Below are 22,742 nucleotides of genomic sequence, written 5' to 3'. Positions count from 1 at the left end.
AACATTCTGTTCTATTTTTCTTCCTCTTTCTTCTCTTTTTTTTGTCTTCAACTTTGTATAAAAAGCCATTAACTTTTCCAATTGAGTTTTTTTTTTGTTATGAACACATTTAAGATTTTTCCTCTTTTTTCTCACTTTCAAGTAAAATCTTCCTGGTTTTCCTTCATCATCTTCTTTTTTTTTATATAATAAATACATTTCTATTTTTTTTTCTTTAATATACTTTTTTTTCTTTAAACATTATTGAGACTTTGTGAAGTGGTTTTTATCTGGGTTTTTTTTTGCTTCTTGTTGTGAATATTTGTTTATCTTTATTGCCTTAAGTTTAGAGTGTAATATTTAGAAATTCTTTAACTATGTTTTCACTTTTCTTTTCATTTTTTTTACTCTTCTATTTTGGTAAGTTTTTCACTCTCTCACGTTTTTTTTCTCTTCTTTTCTCCTTTTGCTTGTGAATGCGCTACTCGTGTTTCTTCTCTATGTATATTTAGACAAAAAAAAAACATTGCTCTTGTTGACAGAAAATAAAAAGAAAAATTGAGAAACTATAATTATCCATCAAAAATCCTATTAAATTTGAGAAAATAAGAATTTATTGGTTTCACAAACCAACTTTTCTCTCTCACTTTCTTTCCTTTCTTTCATAATTTACGCCCTCGATCATCATTTTTTCCTCCTTGTTTAATTACTATATTTACATCTGCCTATTCACTAATTTATACAATAAGTTGTTACCACTGTCTTCGCATCCATAAGAACAATATTTTCTCCTCTTTCAATATTTTCCTCCTTTCTTTTTGTATTCTCAATCAATTTAAGCTACTTAATTGGGGACTTTAATCGCCTATCTCACTCCCATTTTCCTTCCTATTCCACAATAATGTCACTTTCTCCACTCTCTCTCTCTCTCTCTCTCTTTCTATGGTACATCGTGATCCCTTCCGCACACTTGACGCATGTCTTCGTGCTTCTGCAACAGCGCAGTTGCGTGTGTCCAATGCTAAAACATCTAACGCAACTAAATTTATTCGACTTAGTTTCTCTCTTTATCATTTAAAAATCAAGCAATTAAGGTTTTTTTCCTTCCTCTTTGTGTAGTCCTTTTTCCTTGTATATTTTCCCCATCACTGTTCGGTGTTGTTTTGAACTGAAAACACCTTTTTTCTTGTTGTTGTTGTTGTTGTTGAAGAAAGAAAAAGAAAATCCACTCAATTGCGCGCACTCATAAATGGGATGATTTGTGTGTGGTTAAATATTTGTTTAAAAACAACTCCTTCAATCGTCCTTTTAACCACTTTTTCTCTTCCTCGTCTCCTTTTTGATGAATCACAGCACGACAAACTTTAGAATTTCATCTGAATTTTCACTGTATTTTTATTTTTAAGGTTTCTCTTGACATTCAAATCTGCTTGACGGTTGAAAACAATTCTTGGGAAGTGTGAAACCTCAAATTTTTGATAAAGTAATTTCCTTTCCATCTAAATTTCCATTAATATTACACATCAATTCTTAAAGAAAAACAATTATCTGATCAAAAAAAATAATGTCCAAGAGTCTCAAGATCCCATTTTTTTTCCTTTAGCCATAAAAACAGTATAAACAGAATATATTTGTATCAGCTTGTCTTTTAAAATAAAGCTTAAAACATGTTTTCTTATCTTCTTCTCTTTCTTCTCCTTTTTTTTTTGGACAACTAAAGTGGAAAATCAACGTGATTTTTCTCAACTCTCATACAATTTCTCAGAGATTTTTCTTCTTCTTCTTCCTTTTCACTCCTTCTTTTCCTTCTGTTCTCTCTCGTCCTGTCGCACAACACACAAACACAACAGACAAAGAAACACATCATCACTTCACAACGTGAATTGCAGTTAATGTCCACCGCTTTCTTTTCTCTTCTTTCTCTTCTTTCATTTGACGAAACACAAGAAAGGGCAGAATAAGAAGTTCCTCCCCTTTTTCGCAAAATTCCGCACAATTTTAACACCATAATCCAACATCATCAGCGTCAATTCTATCCGTTTGTGCGCGTGTTGTGACGATTCTCATCACCATTTCTTCTTCCTCCTTCCATTGCACCGAAACATCTGAGATTTGTGGTCCAAAGTGTCCATCACTTGAGGTAAGCTTTGTAAAGCATTGTACTCCTACACGTGTCTCTCTCCTGCTCCAGATAGAACAGCATGTCGCGCATGTTGACACGCTTAATGCGCGGACGAAGGGGTGTTGCAGCTAAACCAGTAGCGCCAACGCCAGAAGCACCCGCCTTGAAAAAGAAAAGAGACACACAAGAACACATCATTTCCATTGTCAAAAGGCCCATGAAAAGCATTTGCAACTCACCACTGCCGTTGATGAAATTTCCCCGTCAAGACGAGGCTTTTTCCTTGGTCCGATCGCCTGAAGAGCCGTCAAATTTGCGTCTCGCTGTCGCAATTCTTCCATTTCCGCTCTCTGCATCTCTTTCGCCTGAAGAGCATAAAACAGACAAATTTATTACAGACATTTTTCACAGAAGAAATTTTCTCAAAAACAACTTACCTTTGCCTTCAATTTCGCCTGCTCTGGATCTTCTGTTTTCGATCTCGATTTCGCTGCTCTCAGCAACATTTCACGCTCTTGCTCTTCATGACGCTTTTGCTCCGCCTTGTCCAGTTCCTCCAGGAATTTTATCTGGCCTCTCACATCTTTCGTCACTTCATACCGAGGATCGAGCTGATCAAAGAGAGAGAAAATTTGTATTAAATTACCAATTACATACAATACCCTGAAGAAAAGATTCAGGACATAGAAAATCAAAACTTTAAACCGCCATAACTCCAGTTCTATAATTTCAATCTTCATAAATGTAAGTTTGTTAGAAAAGTCTTTATCTCAGCTACAACATACTGAAATTTGAAGAAAATGCATCGTCTTGTTTTTGAGTTATATTGATTTAAAGTTTAGAAAATTGTTACTGCGATTTTAGCGCTCCTAGCGGTGGTCCTATCAAATTATGATGCTTAAGTGGAAGATGGCATTTCAAGAGACATTTCCAATGAACTCAAAACTATTCCGATCGGTTAATAAGTAGCGGAGTTATGCTCATTTAAAGTTTCAAAATTTAGGCCTTGAAATCTAGAGTCTGGAAGGACCTAGGTCTTTAAGTGATGGTTTGTTGGAAAGATCTTAAGACCAACTGTAACATACTAAAATTTGGGGCTGATACAGGCCAAAGAGACTGAGCAAAATGAGAAAAGTATGTTTTAGAGGTATTCAAAATGGCGAACGATATATCGATGTCTCTAATCTTAATAAGACAAGAAATTCACCTTGATAACGTCAATTCTGTGCTCGGCAATCACAGCCAACTTTTCGACTATGTTCTTGAGATGCTCCTGCGTGGCGTGCGATATGAGAACCGCCACCTCGTTGCTGGGCTCCTCCAGGCCATGCTTCGCCACAATCGCCCGCATGACGTTCTGCAGCGCGGGCAGATGCAGAAACACCTCGTCCTTGCACGAGCGGATCTGCGTGCCGATGAGCTCCGTGGAGCCCAGGATGCGCTGCGTCTCCTCCGCCAGATTCACACCGCCCATCGCCGCCACATCGTTGATATCATCATCGCCGTACATCGACGACGACATGGACAGTGTGGATTGTTGGTAGAAGTTGGCCGCCTTCTTCTCCTTGTCCTTGGCCGCCGCCGCGGCGCTCTTCTGCGCCTGGGCCGCCGTCTGGGATTTCACAGTCATCGCCTTCTGCATCACACCGCCAATGCTGCTGTTGCTGTTCAGCAGCGTCGCATTGGCAATCCCACTGCCGGCACTTGGCGTGATTTGCTTGATTTGCGTAGCACCGATCTTGATCTGCGTCGCTCCCTTCGTCGCCGTCGGCGTTCTCACGACAGGCGTCGTCGTGCGAATGTGCACCGCTGACTGTGGACGCGTTAGCGTCGTTGGTGTTCGAATCTGGAATGGAAAAGAGAGAAAAACTTCAATTCCTGCCTCTTCGCGATCTCTTGATCAGTTTGACTATTGAATCGTTGCAACATTACGACTTTCGTTCTTCAATTCGTAAAAGCTAGCAATTTGATTATGATTTCATAGCTTATATTGACGGCCGCCCGGCGGCGCTAGTGTAAAGTACGAATGAAATACGAAAGAAAAGGCGTTGCAAGACAAAGTTGGGAGTTTATTTAATACGAATTTCAGCTGTCAAAGTCATTTTTTTGCGAGATTTTCTCTTTGAGGGTGTTGTAAATGCAAAATTTCCCAACTTTTCTCTTATAGTCCATTTTGAAACTAATTTCAAGCGTCTTCAAAGAGTTTTCGACGATCACCAAAGGATGTTTTCAACGCGAAAAATGAATTCAAAAGAGCAAAACAGTGAATCTCAATGACAAGATATCTTCATCCGCTTCATTCCCTGACATTAAGTGCATTTAAGATGGGATTCTTGAAGAATTCTGCTGTTCAGAATGTCCAGGAAAATATCTTTGAAATATATGAACAATAAATTGAATAAAAACATAGCTTTTCATGTACTTGAAAATGAGTTGGAAATCCAATAAGTTAAGAATGTCCAGAAACACATAACCTCAATCTGGTGTATTGAAATCCAAAAAATATGTGTTTATCTACATTAAAACCATTAATATTGTCTATTTTCTTGATTTACACGTGAATTTTCTTCAAACATGAAATATTTGAAACATTTCAAGTCTCGCAAGAGATAAATTCCTCACTTTCGTAACTGTTATGAATCGTAATCTTGCAACATCTTTTCGAAATCTCTTTGGCATCTCTTTGGCTTTAAAAAAAAACAACTCACCTGTCCCGTTGGCGAGAAGACCGTCTGCGTGGGCGTTGAGCTCACAGGATGCAGAGCCGGTGGCGTTGACTGAATGGCGCCGGCTGTCTGGACAATGGCATTCGCTCCCGGACGAATCTGCGCTACTGTGCCGCCCGTGAGTCTGGGTCCCGTGGTGCTGATCGGCGTCTGAATCCGCACCGGAGCCGCATGTCGCGTGATGGTCGTCTGCATCGGCCGCGGCCCACTCGGCGTCACCATTCTCACCTGCGTGGGCAGCGTCGTCACGCCGGATGCGATCGTCTGGCCGATGGGACGCACAGTCGCCTGAGTAAAGAATGCCCGGCATTTTATTAGAAATCCCTGTGGAATGTGGGATAGAAGAACTCACCGGAATATTTGTAGTAATCGTTGTTGTCCCTGAAAATGCCACTGTGTGCGGTGGCGGCTTAATGCCCTCAATCACCAGCTCCTTCTTCACCAGCGACTGCCTCAGGAGCGGCAGACTTTTCTGCAAAAACAACAACACACAAATCGTCAATTTGCTGTCTTATGCAGAAGCTAAGAAGAAGATTGAAACTCACCCTGAGGAATCCAATAAGACACGGCTGTGGACTAGCGTTGAGCAGACGCTCGAGGCGATCGCAAAACTCCTCCGGTTCCACATTTGCATCAATCAACTCCTGTATCAGCGTCCTCACATTCCTCTCCACCGTCTTCGGCTCACGACTCGACAACTCGAGGAGATTGGCCAGGAATTTGCGGCACTTCTCTTTGGTATTGTGCAAATTTTGATTTGTCGGTGTCGCATTTGCCGTCACAACCACCGCCGCCGTTGCATTCTGCGCGGCCAACGCGGGAACCGGCGCCACGGAGGCAACAGGTGGAGGAACTTGCGATGTCTGTGTGGACAGGATTTGCGTCTGCTGCGCCGACATTGCCGTGCTCGCTGTCGTATTCACCACAATATTGGCCGTTGTTGTTGTCAATGTTTGCTGCACAGAAAGAAAGAAGGAAAAACCCCAGAGAAATTAGTGTCATCATCGGAATTACTTCCAACTTTTAACTAACATTTAAAAAGTCTTCAAATAATATGGAAATTTCTTCTACAAAAATTCGTGCAAAGCACGAATAAACAGTGATGATCATTGAAAATAGGCTCCATTTTCACAGAACATCCTTGCATATTCACTTAAAAACAATCATTCAGAGATAATTTATAACCATTGAAGGTTCATTTATGTACATTGAATATAAATTGTACGATAAATAAAAGATAATAGAACACAACAGGGGAAACAAGAAACGGAAAATTCCCTCCATCTCGAAAAAGGCTAACAAATCAAATGTGAAGCACTTTTTCTAACAGCTCTTAACAACAATATTTCCTTTCTAAAATACTTAATCTTGAATGTGAAAATTGAGGCAGAAATTTACAAATCATGCATTTTATCTTTATCACATATTAATTGACAATCCTTCAGAATGAAACATTTAAAGCCGGAGAACATATAAAAAAGAAAGGAAATTCATTCTCAACAGCAAAATGATACAAAATCAATAATTTATAGCAACATTCTCGGAATAAAAAAACATTGAGAGGACAAATTAAATGAAAAATATTGATAAATAACACCGATAAACATCGCGATAGAGAGAAAATATCAAATAATAAATAATAATGATAGAAAAGAGACAATTGAGGGAGTAAAAAGTGTCGAAAAATTACATTTTGCTGCTTCTGTTTCACCTGTTGTTGTGTTACAATTGTCTTTCTGAGTGCCAATGGTGGCCCAGTGAATCTACTTACAGCCGGGACGGTTTGCAAGCGGATCGTTTGATTGGCGGACGCCGCCGTGGCGCCCATGCTGGGCGTCACAGGAGTCGCAGGCGCTGGTCCCACGCGCAACAATTGATACTGACCAGTTTCCGTCTTCAGCAGCAGCGCCGGACCCGATTGGCCAGCATTCAAGTTCTGCAGGGCACTCAGAGTGATCTGGAAGCGAGAGAAAAATAGATTTTAGCCTTTGAGTCAATCTTTCCTCTTTGGTAGCTCAAGAAGGACAACATTTCAGCTCCTTTTCTCACCCTTGAACCCTTGATTAACTTCATCTTTGCCAAGAACACACGGAAAAAGGACGATTTCTCAAGTAGAAATGCTTTAACTTTTGCCAGCACACTTTTTCAGTCAATCTTCAAACTCAGACTGTCTTTCATTTTCCTTTTACATCCCGTATTTATACCAAAAGAAACGTCAGACTGTTTCAGTGAAAACCCGTTTTAAATGACAATATAATTTGGAGACAATTTTTGAGCCTGTCAGAACAAATTGCCTGACTTAAATCCTACTAAGAGTGATTTAAACTTAGTCTAAAGGTTGTTAAAACACTCAAACGTTTCCCAACTAAGAAGCTTGACACACATAGGCTTAAGCCGAGAGAATACTTAGGCAATTTATGGCCATAATTAGTTTTTCAGGCTGTGATTTCTCTTGTTATGAATTTATTCTGTCCTTATGGCAAAATATCTGTGAATTCACGCACGTGAAATCACGATTGCGTTCACGACGTGACTAAAGCCTCTTAAAAGTCTCAAACCTCATTTGCAGTGTGTACAGAACTGTCTAAATATCCTCTAGCATTAATCTAATATCTAAATGACCGTAAGTGAATGTTTAAGACGTCTTAAAGTAGTTTAAAACAGTCTTTGCCTTTCTGAGTCACAAATGTAAGGCTTAAAATGGTGATAGTGGTAGAAATTTCACTATTTTCATACATTTTAGGTTTAACACAAGTGTTAAACCAATTTGTATCGCTGAAATCTAACGATTTGTTCAACAATTCTGCATTTCTGTTTCAAAAGAATGCATAAAAAGTAGTGCGAAAAATCGAAATGATGAAAATATCACGGATTTACTAAATTATTTCCCCATTTCGCTTCTCTTACACAATCTTGAATCGCTTAAAGCCCTGAATTTGAGTGAGAATCACTCCATAAATGAGTAAACTCTTCCTTTAGGACATTCACAATGAATGAACTGAAGTGAATGGATGAATATTAGGCCCTAAAAGCACTTTATCCCCGAGTGACTTAATCCTGGAGTTAATCCAGCAGGTAGAGAGTGGCGTCCGGGGACAACTTACAGCTGAATTGGTGGGTCTGGCGCCCAGCATTTGCGTGCCGCCCAGCACGACTCTGGGCTGGACGGCCGCCACGGACTTCTGCTGCGCCTGCGACGGCGTGCCGGGCCGCATGTTGACTATCTGCACGCTGGCGGGCAGCATCGCGGGCGTCGCCACGATGTTCTGCGTGGTGGCCTGCAAAGAGAGCGTGAGTGGGTCGCCCCGGAGTGGCTGAGTGAGTGAGGTTAGGACCGACCTGGTTGATTGTCTTGGTCATTGTGACCATTCCGGGTGGCGCGGACGTGATGCCCGGCGCCATGCTGACTTGGTTCTTAATCACTATCGTCGACTGCTGTGACTGCGCGGGCTGAGATTGGTTCTGCGATGTCTGGGGCGTCTTGGCGTTGGCCGCCGTCTGCATAATTGTGGCCTGCGTTGTGATGGGCGAGAGACTGATGGTCCCGTTCGGCAAAGTCTGGCCCGTGAACGTCACACGATTGTTCATGTTAAGCACTGTCGGGGCGGATGTCTGTCCGTGGCCGCTGCCGCCGACCACTGTCGCCGCTTGTGGGTACACTAGCTTCACCGGCTCATTGCTATTCTTTGGCATATTCGACACAGCCGGGCCCTCTAGCGCCGCGTGGGGCCCCTCGCTCGCGCGCTTGTAATTGTTATTGTTGTTCGACACACTTGCACTCCTGCTATCACTCACGACGGGTCCATGTTGCAGCTTGTGCGGAGCCTCACTGAACGCCGCGCCCCCGTTCGACACCAGCCCGCTCACCGTCGCCCCGGTCGCCTGCCCCTGCGCCAGGGACACCTCGTGGCCCGACTCCGAGTGGTAGGCCGCCTCCCGGACGTCGCTCAGGGCCGCTGATGGCTCAACGTCTGTGCTGCTGACTGCTGACGCCATTTTGTAAACTGAACGCAAACGTAGTAGATCATTGTGCTTTTTATCCGCTCGCTCAAACACCTTTTCCCACCGTCGCGCACGCTTTATTCCATCAACCCTCGGCACCCGCGACACTCATCACCACTATCACACCACATGCACCAACTTAAAGACACTTTTCGTGTGATAAACTCATGGGAAAACAACCGAGATTTGGGGGAAAAATCATCAAAAGCCGTCATTAGCTCCGCTTGGAGGCGCTCGCGCTACGCCACTTGACAGCTCACCCGTGGTGAAAAGGTGAGTTGCGATGTTGCGTCAGCGTTTCACGCCGCGCTGGAGTTGCGCGAAACACTTTCCTCCGCGAAATTTATGAAAGATTTCAACAGATCTGCTGAGCTTCTCCTCAAGTCATCGAAGAGTTTTTAAGGCATAAATAAACTTGAGCGTCTGCAGTTTAATAAAGTCTATTTATTTGCAATTTCTCACAATTTGAAATTCTAAAGTTCAAAATTAAAACTTAAATAATATTGTTGGATATTTAGATATATATACAAGTTTATTTCATTTTTAATATCTAAAGTGTTTTATCGCTTAATTCTACTATTTACAATATTCCCAAATTCTATTTGTTTCTATTGTTTTGTTACGTTGTTTGAATTTAATGAACTTAGACATAATTTAGATACAATTCATCAGGTCTTACCAATTATGTTTTATTCTTCTTAGATAGATAGATAGAAAATCCTGCTTTTTCTTCTTATTTCCGATAATCGATAATAATATTGTTGAATACGTTGAATATTTCAGTTCTCTGCTTTTGCTTCATTTCACATACAACAGTGAAACATGTTTCTTCGTGAAACACACGAAAAACGCAGTCTTCAATCGGGCAACACGGCGAGTGGTGAATTTATGGAGTGGTGGAAAATCCGTCCTGAGTGCATGTTGAACCGCCAGAGGGCCAGTTGACTTGACAAAAATAACACTTTTTTGTAGGTAAAATAAAATTTAGCAATAGGAGCTAGTAGAGAATGCCGCTGCCACTTATTATGCAGGTACGTGATCCCTGGGTGTCCTTCTGTGTGTCCGCGGTGTTTGCATGGCGGGAGTTTGTCAACTGACTGGCGAAGAGTGCTTGTACTTTTCCACCCAGGATTGAGGTTATATTGATGTCTCGGGGTTGCTTTTTGGGTGATTTGGGGGTGGTGCATCTTGCGGCTGTGCAGGGTGACTAATGTGTGTGCTTGCAGAACGCCGTGGAGCCGATGCAGGTGGACGTGGAGGCGGTGGACAACGAAAATCACGAAGAGGACACTTACGTGGTGGAGAATCCGACACTGGATCTCGAGGTGTACGCAAACTCCTACACCGGCCTGGCCAAGTCCTACCGCCTCATGTTCATCGCCGACCACTGTCCGTCGCTGCGCCTGGAGGCGCTCAAGATGGCCATCAGCTACGTCACCACCACATACAACGTGAGTCTGTATCAGTTGCTGCACAAGAAGCTGGCCGACATGAATCTGGCGGCGTCGCTGCCGGACGTGGCGGCGCAGGGCGCGGCGGCCGGCGCCCCCAGTCAGGACATACCCACCTTCGACACACTCTGGGCGGACACGAAGAGCAAAAAGGCGGCGCTGAAGCTGGAGAAGCTGGACAATGATCTGAAGAACTATCGCAGCAACTCGATCAAGGAGAGCATCAGGCGCGGCCACGACGACCTGGGCGATCACTATCTCAACTGCGGCGATCTGTCCAATGCCCTCAAGTGCTACTCACGCGCCCGCGACTACTGCACGAGCGGCAAGCACGTGGTGAACATGTGTCTCAATGTGATCAAGGTGTCCATTTACCTGCAGAACTGGTCGCACGTCCTCAGCTACGTGTCCAAGGCCGAGAGCACGCCCGACTTCGCCGAGGGCTGCTCCAAGGATGCCAACCAGGCCGTCGTGACGCGCCTCAAGTGCGCCGCCGGCCTGGCGGAGTTGGCCACGAAGAAGTACAAATCGGCCGCCAAGCACTTCCTGCAGGCCAACTTCGACCACTGCGACTTCCCCGAGATGATCTCCAGCAGCAATGTGGCCATGTACGGCGGCCTGTGCGCCCTGGCCACCTTCGATCGCCAGGAGCTGCAGAAGAACGTCATCTCGTCGTCGTCGTTCAAGCTGTTCCTGGAGCTGGAGCCGCAGCTGCGCGACATCATCTTCAAGTTCTACGAGAGCAAGTATGCGTCGTGTCTGCGCCTCCTGGACGAGATACGCGACAATCTGCTGCTGGACATGTACATTGCGCCCCACATCAATGCCCTGTACACGCAGATCCGCAACAGGGCGCTGATCCAGTACTTCAGCCCGTACTTGTCCGCCGACCTGCGGAAGATGGCCACGGCGTTCAATCGCACGGTGGCGGCGCTGGAGAATGAGGTGATGCAGCTGATCCTGGACGGGCAGATTCAGGCGCGCATTGATTCGCACAACAAGATTCTTTACGCCAAGGATGCGGATCAGCGCAGCTCCACGTTCGAGAAGGCAATCAATGTGGGCAAGGAGTATCAGAGGAGGACGCGAATGCTGATCCTCCGGGCGGCGATGCTCAAGATTCAGATTCACGTGAAGGTGAGCGAAAGTTTTCTTTTTTTTGGGGGGGCTTTTTGTTTTATTTGATAGAAAATCACGAAATAACGTAGGATTTTGTGCTGACGCAGAATCAACCCCGTGATAGTGGAAACCACACTGCGGAGATTTGCGTGGCTTCGGGATCCAGCAACACATCCACGAATGCCGTGAGTGGCGGAGGACTTCGCAACTGAGCATCCTGCGTGCGCGCGACAAGGAGAGACACTGAAGAAGATGCACATTGAATTAAAAAGAAGAGGACGAAGAGAGAGATTACTTCCTGTGCCTTTTTGGCGTTCGCGAGCGACTTCTGGACTGTCTTCGATGCTTCCTTGAGCGCTTCTTCTCCTCCTCAGACTCATCACAGGTGCTGGAGTCTCGACGGTGCTTCTTGGACTTGGATTTCTTCTTCTTGCGACTCTTCTTCTCGATCTTCTCCAGCTTCCGCAGGAGTTTGCGCTTCTGCTCCGTGGACAGTGACTTGAGAAATGCCATTTCGGGCTTCTTCACCGACTCATCGGCCTCATCGTCGCTGGGGATGAGCTGATGCAGGCGGCCAGACTGGAAGCTCTGCAGACTCATGGCGCTCTTGCGCATCGCCAAGCCATCTTCCTTCATCTGCTCCTCCAGAACGCCCTTGGCCATGATGGACTGCGCCTCGGCCTCCGAGTGGAGCTTCCGCGCCTCGCTCATGGAGATGCTGTACATGGTGCACTCCTTGTCCGTGTTGATGTGGCCCCACTTGTGGCACTTGATGCACCGCACGTTCCTCACCTGGATGCCGAACGGCTGATCCCGGATCTCCGTGTCGCCCTTGCAGTAACTCTCGCGCGGCGCATTGTACTTGCGCTGCCACTCGAACTTGTACTCCGGCTCGTTGTCCTCCTTCTCGCGCTCCTTCCGGACACCCGGCGGCGGTTCGTACATGAAATTGATGCTCAGTTTGTCCTTGCTCTCCTTGCTCAGCATCGCCTTGTTCTCATGCAAGTCCTGCTCCTTCTCGTACTGCGCCCGCAGCTCCTCTTGCTTCTTCTTGTACGCCTCAGCCTGCTGCTCAGCCATCCAGACCTGGGGAACGACAGGAAAATGCGTGTGAGAAGAACCATCCGGAAGCTTTGTCTACAGTCACTCAACGCGAACACCACGATTACTCACCCTCTTGAGATTATCCCGCGAGGCTGGATGAAAGAACTTCTTGCACATGTAGTTATTAAAACCTTTCCCCATCTTTTCTGCCCTTTTTCACGCCGCTATCCTAGAAAAAATCCTTGTTCTTCTTACAAAACAACACGCAATGAAATTTCTTCCCTTCTCAGCTGTCAAACTTCACTGACTTTCAACGCCATCTGCTGTGTTTTTCTCACCCAACAAACTGTGAGGTTAGGATATGAAAATATTTTTATTTGGGGAAAATCATGTCTTGAAGCAGCCCTCGAGGAAAAACAACGCATCCACAGATGATATCGCCATGTCCACGTCATTCTTCTGCAAGGTTTTCTTCTTCGCCGCCATTGTGTGCGTAAAGGCTTCCTTCACGAGGGCATCCAGAAACATTTCCGTGGCTTTTGTGGCCAGGACGAGCGCCTCGAGAGACACTTTCCCAGCCTCCTGGTCCAGCTTCATCATATTCTTGATCTTGCTCACGGGAAGTCGCAGTTTTTGCGACTGGGATGTCGTATTTTCAGCATCTTGAGGGTTTTCTTCTGTTGCCTCTGTTGATGGCTCAACAAATTTGTCACCCAAATACAATTCCGGATAATCCAAATCGTCAACATTGTCGTAATTCACATGTGCAGAGGGCAAATCAACATCCTCACTGTCCATTTTTACACGATTTTCCACGCGAAAGGGGAGAAAATGTGAATTTTCAGGAGGAAAACAATTTTGGCGCTCTCACTTTGACAATCCATTGACAGCGCCACAAAATCCAACCTCAAATGTTGCAGTGAAGAATTTCATGCGGTATTTTTCAAGAAAATCCTAGTAAATTTGCAATCCAGTGATGCTGTTGCGATTGAGTAGGATACTTCCCACCAGGTACTGTGTGTTTTACACTTCTATATGTGTTGTAATTGTGTGAATTTCGTAGAAAACCCTTCAACATTGTTCCCGGACGATTGCTTTCCGCTGAAGCCACGAAAACCAAGAAGCCCAGGAAGAAGGCCAGCAAACATGATCAGCAGGAGGACATGGCGGTGAAGTACACAGAGAGCCAAGCGGGTTTGTGGGCGGCTGAGCAGAGTAGGACGGGGCCCAAGGCTGCGGGCGTGTGGTATCAGCCGTACGTCATCGTGGCGAGCCTGGTCGTGTTCATGCTGTACTTCTGCGTCATCCGGGAGGAGAATGACATCGATCTGGAGCTGCAGAAGTCCCTCTACGATCGCATCGAGGGCCTGGAGGAGACTCAGCTGCGCATCTCGCGCACATACAACCTCGAGAACGGTCTGGACGTGAAAGACATCGACGCGCGACTCCGGGAACTCGGCGCTAAAATTTAGTCAAATCTCCATAATATAGTTTCCTAGCCATTAAAAGTCATCCGTGTATCGTGTAGTACATGTTTTTATTTGCGCTGAATTCAACTAAACACAGAAAGAACACGCGAGAGCTTCGCGCCGGAACGTCCAAAAGACTCTGCCTGCAGGCTCTTCGGCGCACTTCTGCCACTCGCACGATGTCTTGTACGACGAAAGATAGAAAAAATGGTGGAAAAAGATACTCATGGAGTGTGAAGAAGCTTAGGCGCGCTCGCCGCGGATTCGCCGTGCCAGCTGGATATCCTTGGGCATGATGGTGACACGCTTGGCGTGGATGGCGCACAAGTTGGTGTCCTCAAACAGGCCGACAAGATAGGCCTCGCTGGCCTCCTGTCGGAAGACAAAGAGACAAAAGACAGGTGAGAAAAGAGCGCGCGAAATTGGGACGGAGAGAAAGCTAACCTGAAGCGCGCCAATGGCGGCCGACTGGAAGCGCAGATCGGTCTTGAAGTCCTGCGCAATCTCACGCACCAGACGCTGGAAGGGCAGCTTGCGGATGAGCAACTCGGTGGACTTCTGGTAGCGACGGATTTCACGCAGCGCCACAGTTCCGGGACGATAGCGATGGGGCTTCTTCACGCCGCCAGTGGACGGGGCGCTCTTGCGGGCGGCCTTGGTGGCCAGCTGCTTGCGCGGAGCCTTTCCTCCGGTGGATTTACGGGCGGTCTGCTTGGTACGGGCCATGGCTTACCTGGAAAAACACCACCGAAAAAAAGGGCGACGACAGTTCAGAAAGGGCGGCTTTGGAAAACAACAGCACGAGCGCGCCGTTCGGCTGCCACTCGCGTCGACTTCGGGCACACTTTGGCAACTGCGCAGGCCCGACGCCAGCAGCGCCTCTTTTCTCCCGCGCCTTTCCCAAACCCCGGAATAAGAAGTCTTCCCCCGGAGGGCCAAAAAGCCCGAGGCGGAACACCCAGAAATGCCCGCGAATGACGAGAAGTTCAGCGATGCGGGAAATTTCCCCGCAAAAACCACAAATTCAATCTCGCCACTGATTGGGAGCTTTTCTCCGAGGCGACGAGCGAAGAAATTGTGACCAAAAGTGGGGGGCCCGCTAGATAAAAATGGCTGCGACGCGTCCCTTTGACTGCCCTCGGAGTCTCGAGAGAAAATCCCCTCAGAAATCCCCCCAAATCACGTGCTCGACTGTCTTTTTCCCGCGCACTGGGATGCTGGCGCCCCCGGGGGGACGCAGTGTGATGAAATGTGCACAAAAACCCACCTTGTTTTGATTTATCGACGATCTATCAACACAACTGCACGAGATGCGAACAATTTCACACGAAAGACGCGAGAAAACTGCGGACGAAGCGTGACAGCGCCTTCGTCGGCCATCTTCGGGCGAAGCGGTTGAAGTTCGTACAACGAACCGGTTCAACGGGGTGAATTTTCACGGATTTTCACTGTGTTTTTGCTCCTCGTGTAAAACACCCTCTTCTTGACTTTTTCTCCTCCTCAGACATAAATTGTGATTTCCCAACTGACTGATTTTACTTTAGGTGTTTTCTCAACGAAATATATTCCTTGTGTTTCTGTGAAAATATCTAATTTTGCTGTGCATAAAATCCCAGCGTGAAAATCCAAATTGATTTTTCAAAATTTCCACCTGAGAACTTCAGCGCGGTGACCTTATTTTTCTCTACAGACGGAAAAATAGCAAGAAATCAAGGTAAATCACTCTTCCTTAAACCCTCAAATAAATGCCCAAAAAGGTGGTATTTTCCCTCTTGGGCATCAATCGATTAGCCGCAGTGCGAAAGTTCACAGCACGCTTTTTTGGGGTGGTTTGAGGCGCCCTTTTCCCACCCATGATTTCCACATGGCTTCTCCCTCGAGATCTCCACACATCCCTCAGCCATCTGACCGGCAAATTATCTCATCGGTGAGCAACAAACCTGTACAGGTGTCTCCTAGTCACACAGTAATAATTAAATATTGCACGCGAGATAAAATTGCCCTGCTTTTCCATCGCGCCATGGAGGAAAAATCAATTTTCTGTGCCAAATGCCACACAAGCACCGCTCTTCTGTCGCACTCTCGGCCTCATTGTGAGGGCGGGTGGCGATTTGAAGCGACTGAATCATTGATAAGATGCAATTGATTGGGAAAATCAGCTGGAAAGCGCGCTTTTTTCCCATCGCCGCCACTGGATGGGTGACGTAATCGGCATGTTTTCACCGCCACTGCACGCACACGCTCGACACGAGACGAGCCGAGAGTGCACGCGAAGCGAGCCGAGCGACAGTTCGGGACGAGAGAAATAGCAGCAAAGCAAGGCGGCGCCCACGTGGAGTACTGCGCCGGAACAATTTGCTGCGCCACTATTTCAAATACTTCCCTTATTGAGCGAATTAATTGATTCTGCCTTTGCAATGCAAATTTCTTCACATATTCTATCTGGTTCGCTAAAATAAAAAATTACATAATATTGGCTATCTTTTGAATGCGAGAAAATCACCTCAGTGTAGAATTGATAGTAAAATTTCGACTTGAAAACCCCGGGAAAGCCAAAATCAAAATCTCCGCAGCATTAAGTCCGCACATCGCTAAAAATTGTCATTGATGTTATTAGAAATACGGACCAGGCTTTGTTCCAGAGAAAAATTGAAGAAAGTAATTTTTCAGCGTTTTTTATTACACATTTTGCCCAGAGAAATTAAAGATTCTTGTACACTTAAAAGCATTTAAAGGAAATAAATAACTATTTTCGAGCGTTTATTGTCTCAAACGAGACTGAAAACCATGAAATATTTGACATCTTGTCATCTGGCCACACTGACCCGTTGACAAGTGCTTCAGAGAGCAATTTTTGACAGATTGCGAATGAAAAATAAGCTACTTAACACTTTTTTTGTGTTATTTGCGCCAAATGAAAGCTATTTGAAGTCAAATTTGGCCATAGTGACCGCAGAGCGCTTTCTAGTGTCAATAGTTTAATGATATTATGTGGCGTGAAAATTGTCCAGGGCATTTGAGAATTTGGAGAGTTGATTTTGTCAAGGATGTTTGGGAATTTCTGGACATGAAAATTGCTCTTGAAATTAGTATTTTATCTTAATTATTATTAAGTTTTCTCATAAATGTTTTATGACTTTTACTTTCCAATACACTTGTGTGTGTCGCGGCCACCGGCGTCACTCAAGCACGACCTTTGGTTCGGCCCAGAACTCTGGCTGCGCCACTCGCGGCCGCTCGATCTGCGCTGATCGGCAGCAGTTGTGGACTCACCGCGGTGAAGAGAGGGTGAATTCGCGCTCTCCCGAGTCACACTCTGATTTTGCAATCGCGTTTTTTCGCTTTGCTGAAAAATTATCACGACAAATTCCACCGAAAAATCGCCTGTTATCGCAAACAGTGAATCCCCACGAGGAATTATAGTTGATTTGCCAGGCAATTTGCAAACCACTTTTAGGGATTCCGTTGCACGACGGAGAAAGCAGGTGAAGAGAATTTGTGCAGTTAATTCCATAAGAAAATTAAATTAAGGCGAGGACGCGAGAGATTGACTCACTAAAAACCCGTGTTCAAAGGTCGCGCGCTCGTCACGGTAGAAATCTGTGCTTTTTCGCGCCAAGTTCAGCACGTGCGCGCGAGTTTATCAATGGATTGTCTGTGATTTCTTTGGGTTTTCTTTGCAGATTTTGGCGCTAAGGATCCCAATGATGATTTACGATCTCTTCCTGTACTTCATGGACCTTCCGCGGTGGCACTTTTTCGCCTTCTTCTCCGTCGGCTACTTGTGCTACTACTTCTGGGAGGTTGTTAAGGTAGATTCTGCTATGAATTGAGTCAATGAGATTGTGCATCACAATTGTTGGCCGTCCAAACTGGGGCTATAAATAGATATCCGCACGCTTTTGCCACACAATTTGCTGCCTCAATTGGCATTTTCCGTGCATTTTCTCAGACTTAAATCATTGGTTACAATCACTCACTTGAGCGTCTTCGAAGGCTGCGAAGTTTTTACAAGAGCACAGAAAGAAAAATTTGTAAAATTTTGTAAGAAGTGTCTGAAATTGTATGGAAAAATTACGAACATGCTTGTAAAAATGTTTTCCGGAAACGTCAAAAATCAATCTAACTGACATTTTACCAAACCTTCTCGTGAAAGCTTGTAATTTTTACTTGCCGTTTGTAATTCTATATAACTCTTCGTTTTAAATTCATTGAAATTCATTTTACCCTTAAATTTTAACATTTTTCCCTTATTTACTATCTATTTGCCTATATTTTTACTTTTATTTGATGAATTATGGAACTTGACAATCTTTTGACGAGGATGTAAAAGTTCGTAAAAGTTTGTCTTTTTTTGTAAAGATGTTCGAATTTTTGAACGAAAAATTACCTCTTTTACCGCCATTAAGAAATTTTATCACTATTTCGACTATTTTTTTTCCTTTCTGTGAGTACAAATCGAGAAAAAACAGCTGATTAACTGGGAAATGATAAGGCGTGATGGCTTTGAAATTGTACAATGAGAGATCTGAGTTATGAGCCAGTGATAAGGTTGGTTGTTTTTTGTCACAGAGACGAATTGAATTTCAATTGAACAAGGTTCTTTTGACAATATTTCTTCTGTGTTGGCGATGCGAAGAAGCATCAGATTTATGCAGAGAGAAGAAGATTCAATGGAAAACCTTGACGACAGTGAAGGTTGAGTTCGGTTTGAGAGTGTTTCCAAAAAATGTGTTAATTTTGTCGCTTTGCCATTGCATATCTGAAAATCTCACTGAATTATCCAAATCCAAAGCTTTGGATGATGTAATCGCAATGAGTCGCTTTGGATGTTTCTTATCTCAGAGCGACACTGATGACGGAATGAAATCTCTGATCAGTGATAAGAATTTTCCATCTCATTCGCGCTTAGTTTCTTAACAGTGCACTTCTGAGCCTCGAGATTGATTTGAGTTTATCTAAGCTTGAACTCGCTCGTCTCTCTCTCTCTCTCGATTTCTGGAATTTGAACTGCGTGAACTCTGAGGCTCATGAAAATAAACTTCCTTCATGCGCGTGAAACGCGTGCAGAAGTCAAGTGTTGAGCGTAAATGCTGGAATCTTATCGGCCTTTTTCGGGGGGGAGGAAAGAGAACATTGCAAAAGGCTTGCGCTCATTAAGTGGGTGATTTAATTGTGACAGAGCTGAAGCGGCTCTAGATGTGAGATAAAGACTAATCTCTCTTTCTGGTGTGTGATGATTTATTTGGCACCAAAGGGGAAAGTCACCCGCGATTTCAGATCATTAACTTTGTCATTATTCACTCATAATCATACATATTTAATTATTGTGTGAATTTTATTGATTGTTTTCTGAATATGTGAAATATAAATATTTCGCCACATAGTGCCGCTAGAGGGCTGCAGTTTAAAGGCATGTTAGAAGTTCCGATTGTACTTCCCAAAGGGAAATTTGACTTTTCTCCCGACATTTTGCCGTTTTCTCATAGGAAAATACAATCGGAACTTCAACATGCCTTTCAAACTTGATGAAAACCGGGCTTTGTCTTGAATTTCCTTCTGTCTTGGCAAGGAAATCATTTGAATCTCTTGCCAAAAATATTCAATTTTTGATTATTTGGCAATTTTACTTGAAAAATAACGACAGATGAATCGAAGACTATAAAAAATCAACTTTGGAAGAGAAAATTGTCAGTTTTTCAATTAACTTTGCTACTATTTTTGTCAAAAATTTCAATAAATGCCAACAAAATCAAGTGAAACAGCCATAAAATATTTATTACAGAGCAATTTTAGCATTTTAATGAACGATAATCAAATTTAGGGAATTTCGAGAATTTACATTATTTTCTGACTGTGTTCTTGCAGCGTCCGATCTTGGCGGTGTCTGAGGGACCCTTCAAGCAGTTTCTGCTGAAGAATGTGCCTACGCTGGAGATGAAGTTCTGGCCGACTTTCTGGTGTGTGGAGAGTCGCGCCCAGACGGTTTTTGCCTCAATTCTGCGCTCTCAGATCATTCCGCGCATCGATTATCGCCGCGAAGTGCTGACGCTGAAGGATGGCGGCGAAGTGGCGCTGGATTGGATGGAGGACGGCTGTGAGCAGGACGCGCCGCTCATTCTCATCCTGCCCGGACTCACGGGAGAGTCCCAGGCGGAGTACATCAAGTGCCTGGTCATGGCGGCCAATCTCATAGGCGTCAGAACGGTGGTGTTCAACAATCGCGGCCTCGGAGGAGTTTCTCTCAAAGTCAGTTTTGCCGCTGATTCTCTCTTTGTCACTCCGTAACGATGCTTTTATCTGCTCTGCAGACGCCCAGGCTGTACTGCGCCGCGAACTGCGAGGACCTTTCCGAGGTGGTGAATCACGTGAAGAAGCTCAATCCGACTGTGAATCTGGGAGCAACGGGAATATCGATGGGCGGCCTCATTCTGGGTGAGAACTTACATCACACATTCTCCTCACTCACTCGTGCTTCACTGATTGTCTCAAGGAAGTTTACTTTCTTCGGCACTCAAGACAGTGCGCGAATATTGGCTCAGTGAAATTTCATAACTCTCAATGATGATTGAAAATAAAATTTTTTGGCGGTTTTTGCGTGAAAGCCAATGACTGTGAAATATAAAACACCGACTTGCAATTAAAATGAAGCGGATGACTTAGTTATTCGTTAATATTCTTGACTGTCTCTGTGGTAAAAGGTAACATTTTTGAAGTAGTTTATTCGTGCACAGAAAAAATTACTACGCAAAAAGCTTGTGCTTTTTGGGTCGTGAGAAACTTGTCACGAAGTTTCTCATTTGAATATATTCTTTACTGTATTTATCTGTCGAGCAAAATCACGAATATTACTCAGTCTAGTTTCCTAAATTAATACCTTGAGATGATAAAGATAATTTATAGGGGAAAACTGGATGGTTTAATTCAAGTTTTTCTTGCTACAAATGAATCAATAAAAGCAGTTTAGAAATTCCACTCAATTTTCCTGCCATAAATCAATGAATAAATTACTGATATTCTGGACATTATAATAAGAAATTGACCTAAAATCACACTTTCTAAAGAGCAAAATGCTCTTTCTTTCGAGGATTTTTATTGAATCCTTCATAAAAAAAAACCTGTAAAGAGGATTTGAACCACGATTGAGGGGAAAAAATGAAGAAATGCAACAAAATATTAAACGATTGCTAAAAATAGACACAAAAATAAGTCGACAAATGAATTGAAAACTGTGAAAAGTTCGTTAAGTCGATTTTTCATAATTTATCTCTTATATATAATTGGATGATTTTTTTTTTATCTCTTTAAAGTACTTAAAAAATTTTGAGATTTGTATTTTCTATGACAATAGTAAGAAATCTTATTTAAAAAAAAGCAACTTTTATCTTAATTTACACTTTTTCATTTTGCATTTTGCATAAACACTTCTTTGATAAACATTCTAATAGCAAATTTCCATGATTTTCGTCAAATGTTTGTTCCTAAAAGACTTTAAATGGGACTTTAATTTTTCTTCAATATAAAACTTTGAAAAAAATTATGAAAAGTATTGAAAATTGATTTCTTACAACAAGTTCGGATAAAATGAGCTCAAAACTTTGACTTTTAATAGTTTTCAATTCACCTGTCGAAATCGAAAAGCTCAAATTAAGGCGCATTTATGATGTAAAATATCTTTATTACTTAATTTTTGCTGTTCTTTAACACTTAATCTCTCTGTATAAGGAAAGATCATTAATTCTGATAATATCTTGACTTCAGATGTCTCAGAAAATGACAGAATTTGGCCTAAATTTCTTTGGTGTCTTAAACAAATTTTCGCCACTGTATATCATTTACCGCAAAATGTGGTTAAAAATATACTTGTTTAGTTTCAATTGTCCTTCTATTCCAGGCAATTACTTGGCTCTGCATTCCGACGAGGCTTGTCGCTTGATCACAGCAGCCAAGATCATTTCGGTTCCCTGGGATGTTCACAAGGGTGAGTTTGTTTGAATGGATGCAGAATTAAGATTCTGATTGTCTCACGCTGCGCGTCTTGTCACTCAGGCACGGCCAGCATCGAGAAGCCCTACTTAAACAGCATGCTAGGCCGCCATCTGGCCAACAGCCTGTGCGCCACTGTGAGCAAGTACGACATGTTCCAGGACGGCAAGGTGGACATGACGAAGGTGTTGCAGAGCAAGACGATTAAGGAGTTCGATGCGAATTTCACATCGAAGCAGTTTGGCTTTAAGGACGTGGACAGTTACTATCAAGCGGCGACGCTGCACAACAAGTTGCACAGGATCAAAGTGCCTTTGCTCTGCCTCTCGGCGGCTGACGATCCCTTCCAGCCGCTGGACGCCATTCCCATCAAGGCGGCGGAGAAGTCCTCGCACGTGGCGATCGTGGTCACGGCGCGCGGCGGCCACATTGGCTTCCTCGAGGGCTGGTGGCCGTCGTCCAAGGATCAGTACATGGGCAGGCTCTTCAGTCAGTTCTTCGCGGCGGCTCTCTTTGACACGACCAAGGAATTCGAGAAGACCGCGCAATCCATGATGATTGGCGTGGAGTGCGGCGCATCCAAGAGTGATTAGACGGCGCGCGTTAGTGTGTTACGATAAATGGTGCAATTTTGGCTTCTTGTAGAGACGCAGTTTGCTCGGATTGCGCGCGTGCGGAAATGCAAATCTTGCCACACACTAGAGAGTCTCTTTTTTAGCATATTAAAAGTGAATGGTGGAAAAGGAAGAATAAAAACACGGAAGAGAACAATTCAAAATGGGGCGGGAAAAAAAGAATTCTTCAGAACACTTTGCCTTTCCAATTTTTTACCTCTAGAAATTGT

The 22,742-nt window shown here is 44.2% G+C and overlaps 7 protein-coding genes across 10 annotated transcripts; 3 read left to right on the top strand and 4 right to left on the bottom strand.

Moving 5' to 3' along the window:
* Positions 1 to 781: 781 nt before the first annotated feature.
* On the bottom strand, positions 782 to 9,051 carry LOC132259857 (transcription initiation factor TFIID subunit 4-like). 2 transcript variants are annotated; one of them, XM_059757654.1, is made up of 10 exons: positions 8,167 to 9,051; positions 7,932 to 8,105; positions 6,518 to 6,784; positions 5,373 to 5,783; positions 5,180 to 5,299; positions 4,810 to 5,115; positions 3,309 to 3,947; positions 2,539 to 2,712; positions 2,341 to 2,466; positions 782 to 2,263 (listed from the first exon to the last, which is right to left on the bottom strand). In XM_059757654.1, the coding sequence occupies exons 1-10, from the start codon at positions 8,821 to 8,823 to the stop codon at positions 2,111 to 2,113; spliced, it is 3,027 nt and encodes a 1,008-aa protein (XP_059613637.1). In that variant the 5' UTR covers positions 8,824 to 9,051; the 3' UTR covers positions 782 to 2,110. The 2 variants fall into 2 exon arrangements, with proteins under 2 accessions (XP_059613637.1, XP_059613638.1); XM_059757655.1 differs by having other exon boundaries at positions 6,599 to 6,784.
* Positions 9,052 to 9,633: 582 nt separating this feature from the next.
* On the top strand, positions 9,634 to 11,693 carry LOC132259859 (COP9 signalosome complex subunit 1b). Of its 2 annotated transcripts, none has more exons than XM_059757658.1 (3): positions 9,634 to 9,860; positions 10,056 to 11,417; positions 11,489 to 11,693. In XM_059757658.1, exons 1-3 carry the CDS (start codon positions 9,837 to 9,839, stop codon positions 11,609 to 11,611), a joined length of 1,509 nt encoding a protein of 502 aa, XP_059613641.1. In that variant the 5' UTR covers positions 9,634 to 9,836; the 3' UTR covers positions 11,612 to 11,693. The 2 variants fall into 2 exon arrangements, with proteins under 2 accessions (XP_059613641.1, XP_059613642.1); XM_059757659.1 differs by having other exon boundaries at positions 9,638 to 9,860; positions 11,507 to 11,693.
* On the bottom strand, positions 11,691 to 12,763 carry LOC132259861 (corepressor interacting with RBPJ 1). The gene is made up of 2 exons (XM_059757662.1): positions 12,573 to 12,763; positions 11,691 to 12,485 (listed from the first exon to the last, which is right to left on the bottom strand). Exons 1-2 carry the CDS (start codon positions 12,642 to 12,644, stop codon positions 11,691 to 11,693), a joined length of 867 nt encoding a protein of 288 aa, XP_059613645.1. The 5' UTR covers positions 12,645 to 12,763.
* Positions 12,764 to 12,822: 59 nt separating this feature from the next.
* On the bottom strand, positions 12,823 to 13,352 carry LOC132259864 (DNA polymerase epsilon subunit 4). The gene has a single exon (XM_059757665.1). The coding sequence runs from the start codon at positions 13,239 to 13,241 to the stop codon at positions 12,831 to 12,833; it is 411 nt and encodes a 136-aa protein (XP_059613648.1). The 5' UTR covers positions 13,242 to 13,352; the 3' UTR covers positions 12,823 to 12,830.
* Positions 13,330 to 13,947, top strand: LOC132259862 (uncharacterized). The gene is made up of 2 exons (XM_059757663.1): positions 13,330 to 13,454; positions 13,507 to 13,947. Exons 1-2 carry the CDS (start codon positions 13,420 to 13,422, stop codon positions 13,913 to 13,915), a joined length of 444 nt encoding a protein of 147 aa, XP_059613646.1. The 5' UTR covers positions 13,330 to 13,419; the 3' UTR covers positions 13,916 to 13,947.
* Positions 13,948 to 13,961: 14 nt separating this feature from the next.
* LOC132259863 (histone H3.3A) lies at positions 13,962 to 15,300 on the bottom strand. The gene is made up of 3 exons (XM_059757664.1): positions 15,180 to 15,300; positions 14,357 to 14,645; positions 13,962 to 14,284 (listed from the first exon to the last, which is right to left on the bottom strand). The coding sequence occupies exons 2-3, from the start codon at positions 14,636 to 14,638 to the stop codon at positions 14,156 to 14,158; spliced, it is 411 nt and encodes a 136-aa protein (XP_059613647.1). The 5' UTR covers positions 14,639 to 14,645; positions 15,180 to 15,300; the 3' UTR covers positions 13,962 to 14,155.
* An 85-nt stretch (positions 15,301 to 15,385) lies between these two features.
* LOC132259860 (protein ABHD1) lies at positions 15,386 to 22,695 on the top strand. 2 transcript variants are annotated; one of them, XM_059757661.1, is made up of 6 exons: positions 15,386 to 15,626; positions 17,596 to 17,724; positions 19,781 to 20,161; positions 20,224 to 20,347; positions 21,807 to 21,893; positions 21,962 to 22,695. In XM_059757661.1, the coding sequence occupies exons 2-6, from the start codon at positions 17,617 to 17,619 to the stop codon at positions 22,489 to 22,491; spliced, it is 1,230 nt and encodes a 409-aa protein (XP_059613644.1). In that variant the 5' UTR covers positions 15,386 to 15,626; positions 17,596 to 17,616; the 3' UTR covers positions 22,492 to 22,695. The 2 variants fall into 2 exon arrangements, with proteins under 2 accessions (XP_059613644.1, XP_059613643.1); XM_059757660.1 differs by lacking the exon at positions 15,386 to 15,626 and adding an exon at positions 17,176 to 17,397.
* Positions 22,696 to 22,742: the final 47 nt, after the last annotated feature.

This window comes from Phlebotomus argentipes, unplaced genomic scaffold, assembly GCF_947086385.1.
Source record: "Phlebotomus argentipes unplaced genomic scaffold, Phlebotomus argentipes genome assembly scaffold_18, whole genome shotgun sequence".
In the NCBI taxonomy this organism is placed as follows: Eukaryota; Metazoa; Arthropoda; class Insecta; order Diptera; family Psychodidae; genus Phlebotomus; species Phlebotomus argentipes.
Note: the sequence above shows the minus strand (reverse complement) of the source record. Positions and strands in the feature narration are given on the sequence as shown.

What these genes read in the sequence shown, in the direction of transcription:
- LOC132259857 (XM_059757654.1), bottom strand. Translation starts at nt 8,823, where the DNA reads ATGGCGTCAGCAGTCAGCAGCACAGACGTTGAGCCATCAGCGGCCCTG. An exon ending in TGAAACAGAAGCAGCAAAAT is followed by an intron (nt 5,784 to 6,517) that starts GTAATTTTTCGA and finishes CTTTCTGTGCAG; the next exon opens with CAAACATTGACAACAACAAC. An exon ending in GTCTTATTGGATTCCTCAGG is followed by an intron (nt 5,300 to 5,372) that starts GTGAGTTTCAAT and finishes TTGTTTTTGCAG; the next exon opens with AAAAGTCTGCCGCTCCTGAG.
- LOC132259859 (XM_059757658.1), top strand. Translation starts at nt 9,837, where the DNA reads ATGCCGCTGCCACTTATTATGCAG. An exon ending in CGCTGCCACTTATTATGCAG is followed by an intron (nt 9,861 to 10,055) that starts GTACGTGATCCC and finishes GTGTGCTTGCAG; the next exon opens with AACGCCGTGGAGCCGATGCA. An exon ending in AGATTCAGATTCACGTGAAG is followed by an intron (nt 11,418 to 11,488) that starts GTGAGCGAAAGT and finishes GAAATAACGTAG; the next exon opens with GATTTTGTGCTGACGCAGAA.
- LOC132259861 (XM_059757662.1), bottom strand. Translation starts at nt 12,644, where the DNA reads ATGGGGAAAGGTTTTAATAACTACATGTGCAAGAAGTTCTTTCATCCA. An exon ending in CGCGGGATAATCTCAAGAGG is followed by an intron (nt 12,486 to 12,572) that starts GTGAGTAATCGT and finishes GTCGTTCCCCAG; the next exon opens with GTCTGGATGGCTGAGCAGCA.
- LOC132259864 (XM_059757665.1), bottom strand. Translation starts at nt 13,241, where the DNA reads ATGGACAGTGAGGATGTTGATTTGCCCTCTGCACATGTGAATTACGAC.
- LOC132259862 (XM_059757663.1), top strand. Translation starts at nt 13,420, where the DNA reads ATGCTGTTGCGATTGAGTAGGATACTTCCCACCAG. An exon ending in AGTAGGATACTTCCCACCAG is followed by an intron (nt 13,455 to 13,506) that starts GTACTGTGTGTT and finishes TGAATTTCGTAG; the next exon opens with AAAACCCTTCAACATTGTTC.
- LOC132259863 (XM_059757664.1), bottom strand. Translation starts at nt 14,638, where the DNA reads ATGGCCCGTACCAAGCAGACCGCCCGTAAATCCACCGGAGGAAAGGCT. An exon ending in CCGCCATTGGCGCGCTTCAG is followed by an intron (nt 14,285 to 14,356) that starts GTTAGCTTTCTC and finishes GTCTTCCGACAG; the next exon opens with GAGGCCAGCGAGGCCTATCT.
- LOC132259860 (XM_059757661.1), top strand. Translation starts at nt 17,617, where the DNA reads ATGATGATTTACGATCTCTTCCTGTACTTCATGGACCTTCCGCGGTGG. An exon ending in ACTTCTGGGAGGTTGTTAAG is followed by an intron (nt 17,725 to 19,780) that starts GTAGATTCTGCT and finishes GTGTTCTTGCAG; the next exon opens with CGTCCGATCTTGGCGGTGTC. An exon ending in GATGGGCGGCCTCATTCTGG is followed by an intron (nt 20,348 to 21,806) that starts GTGAGAACTTAC and finishes CTTCTATTCCAG; the next exon opens with GCAATTACTTGGCTCTGCAT.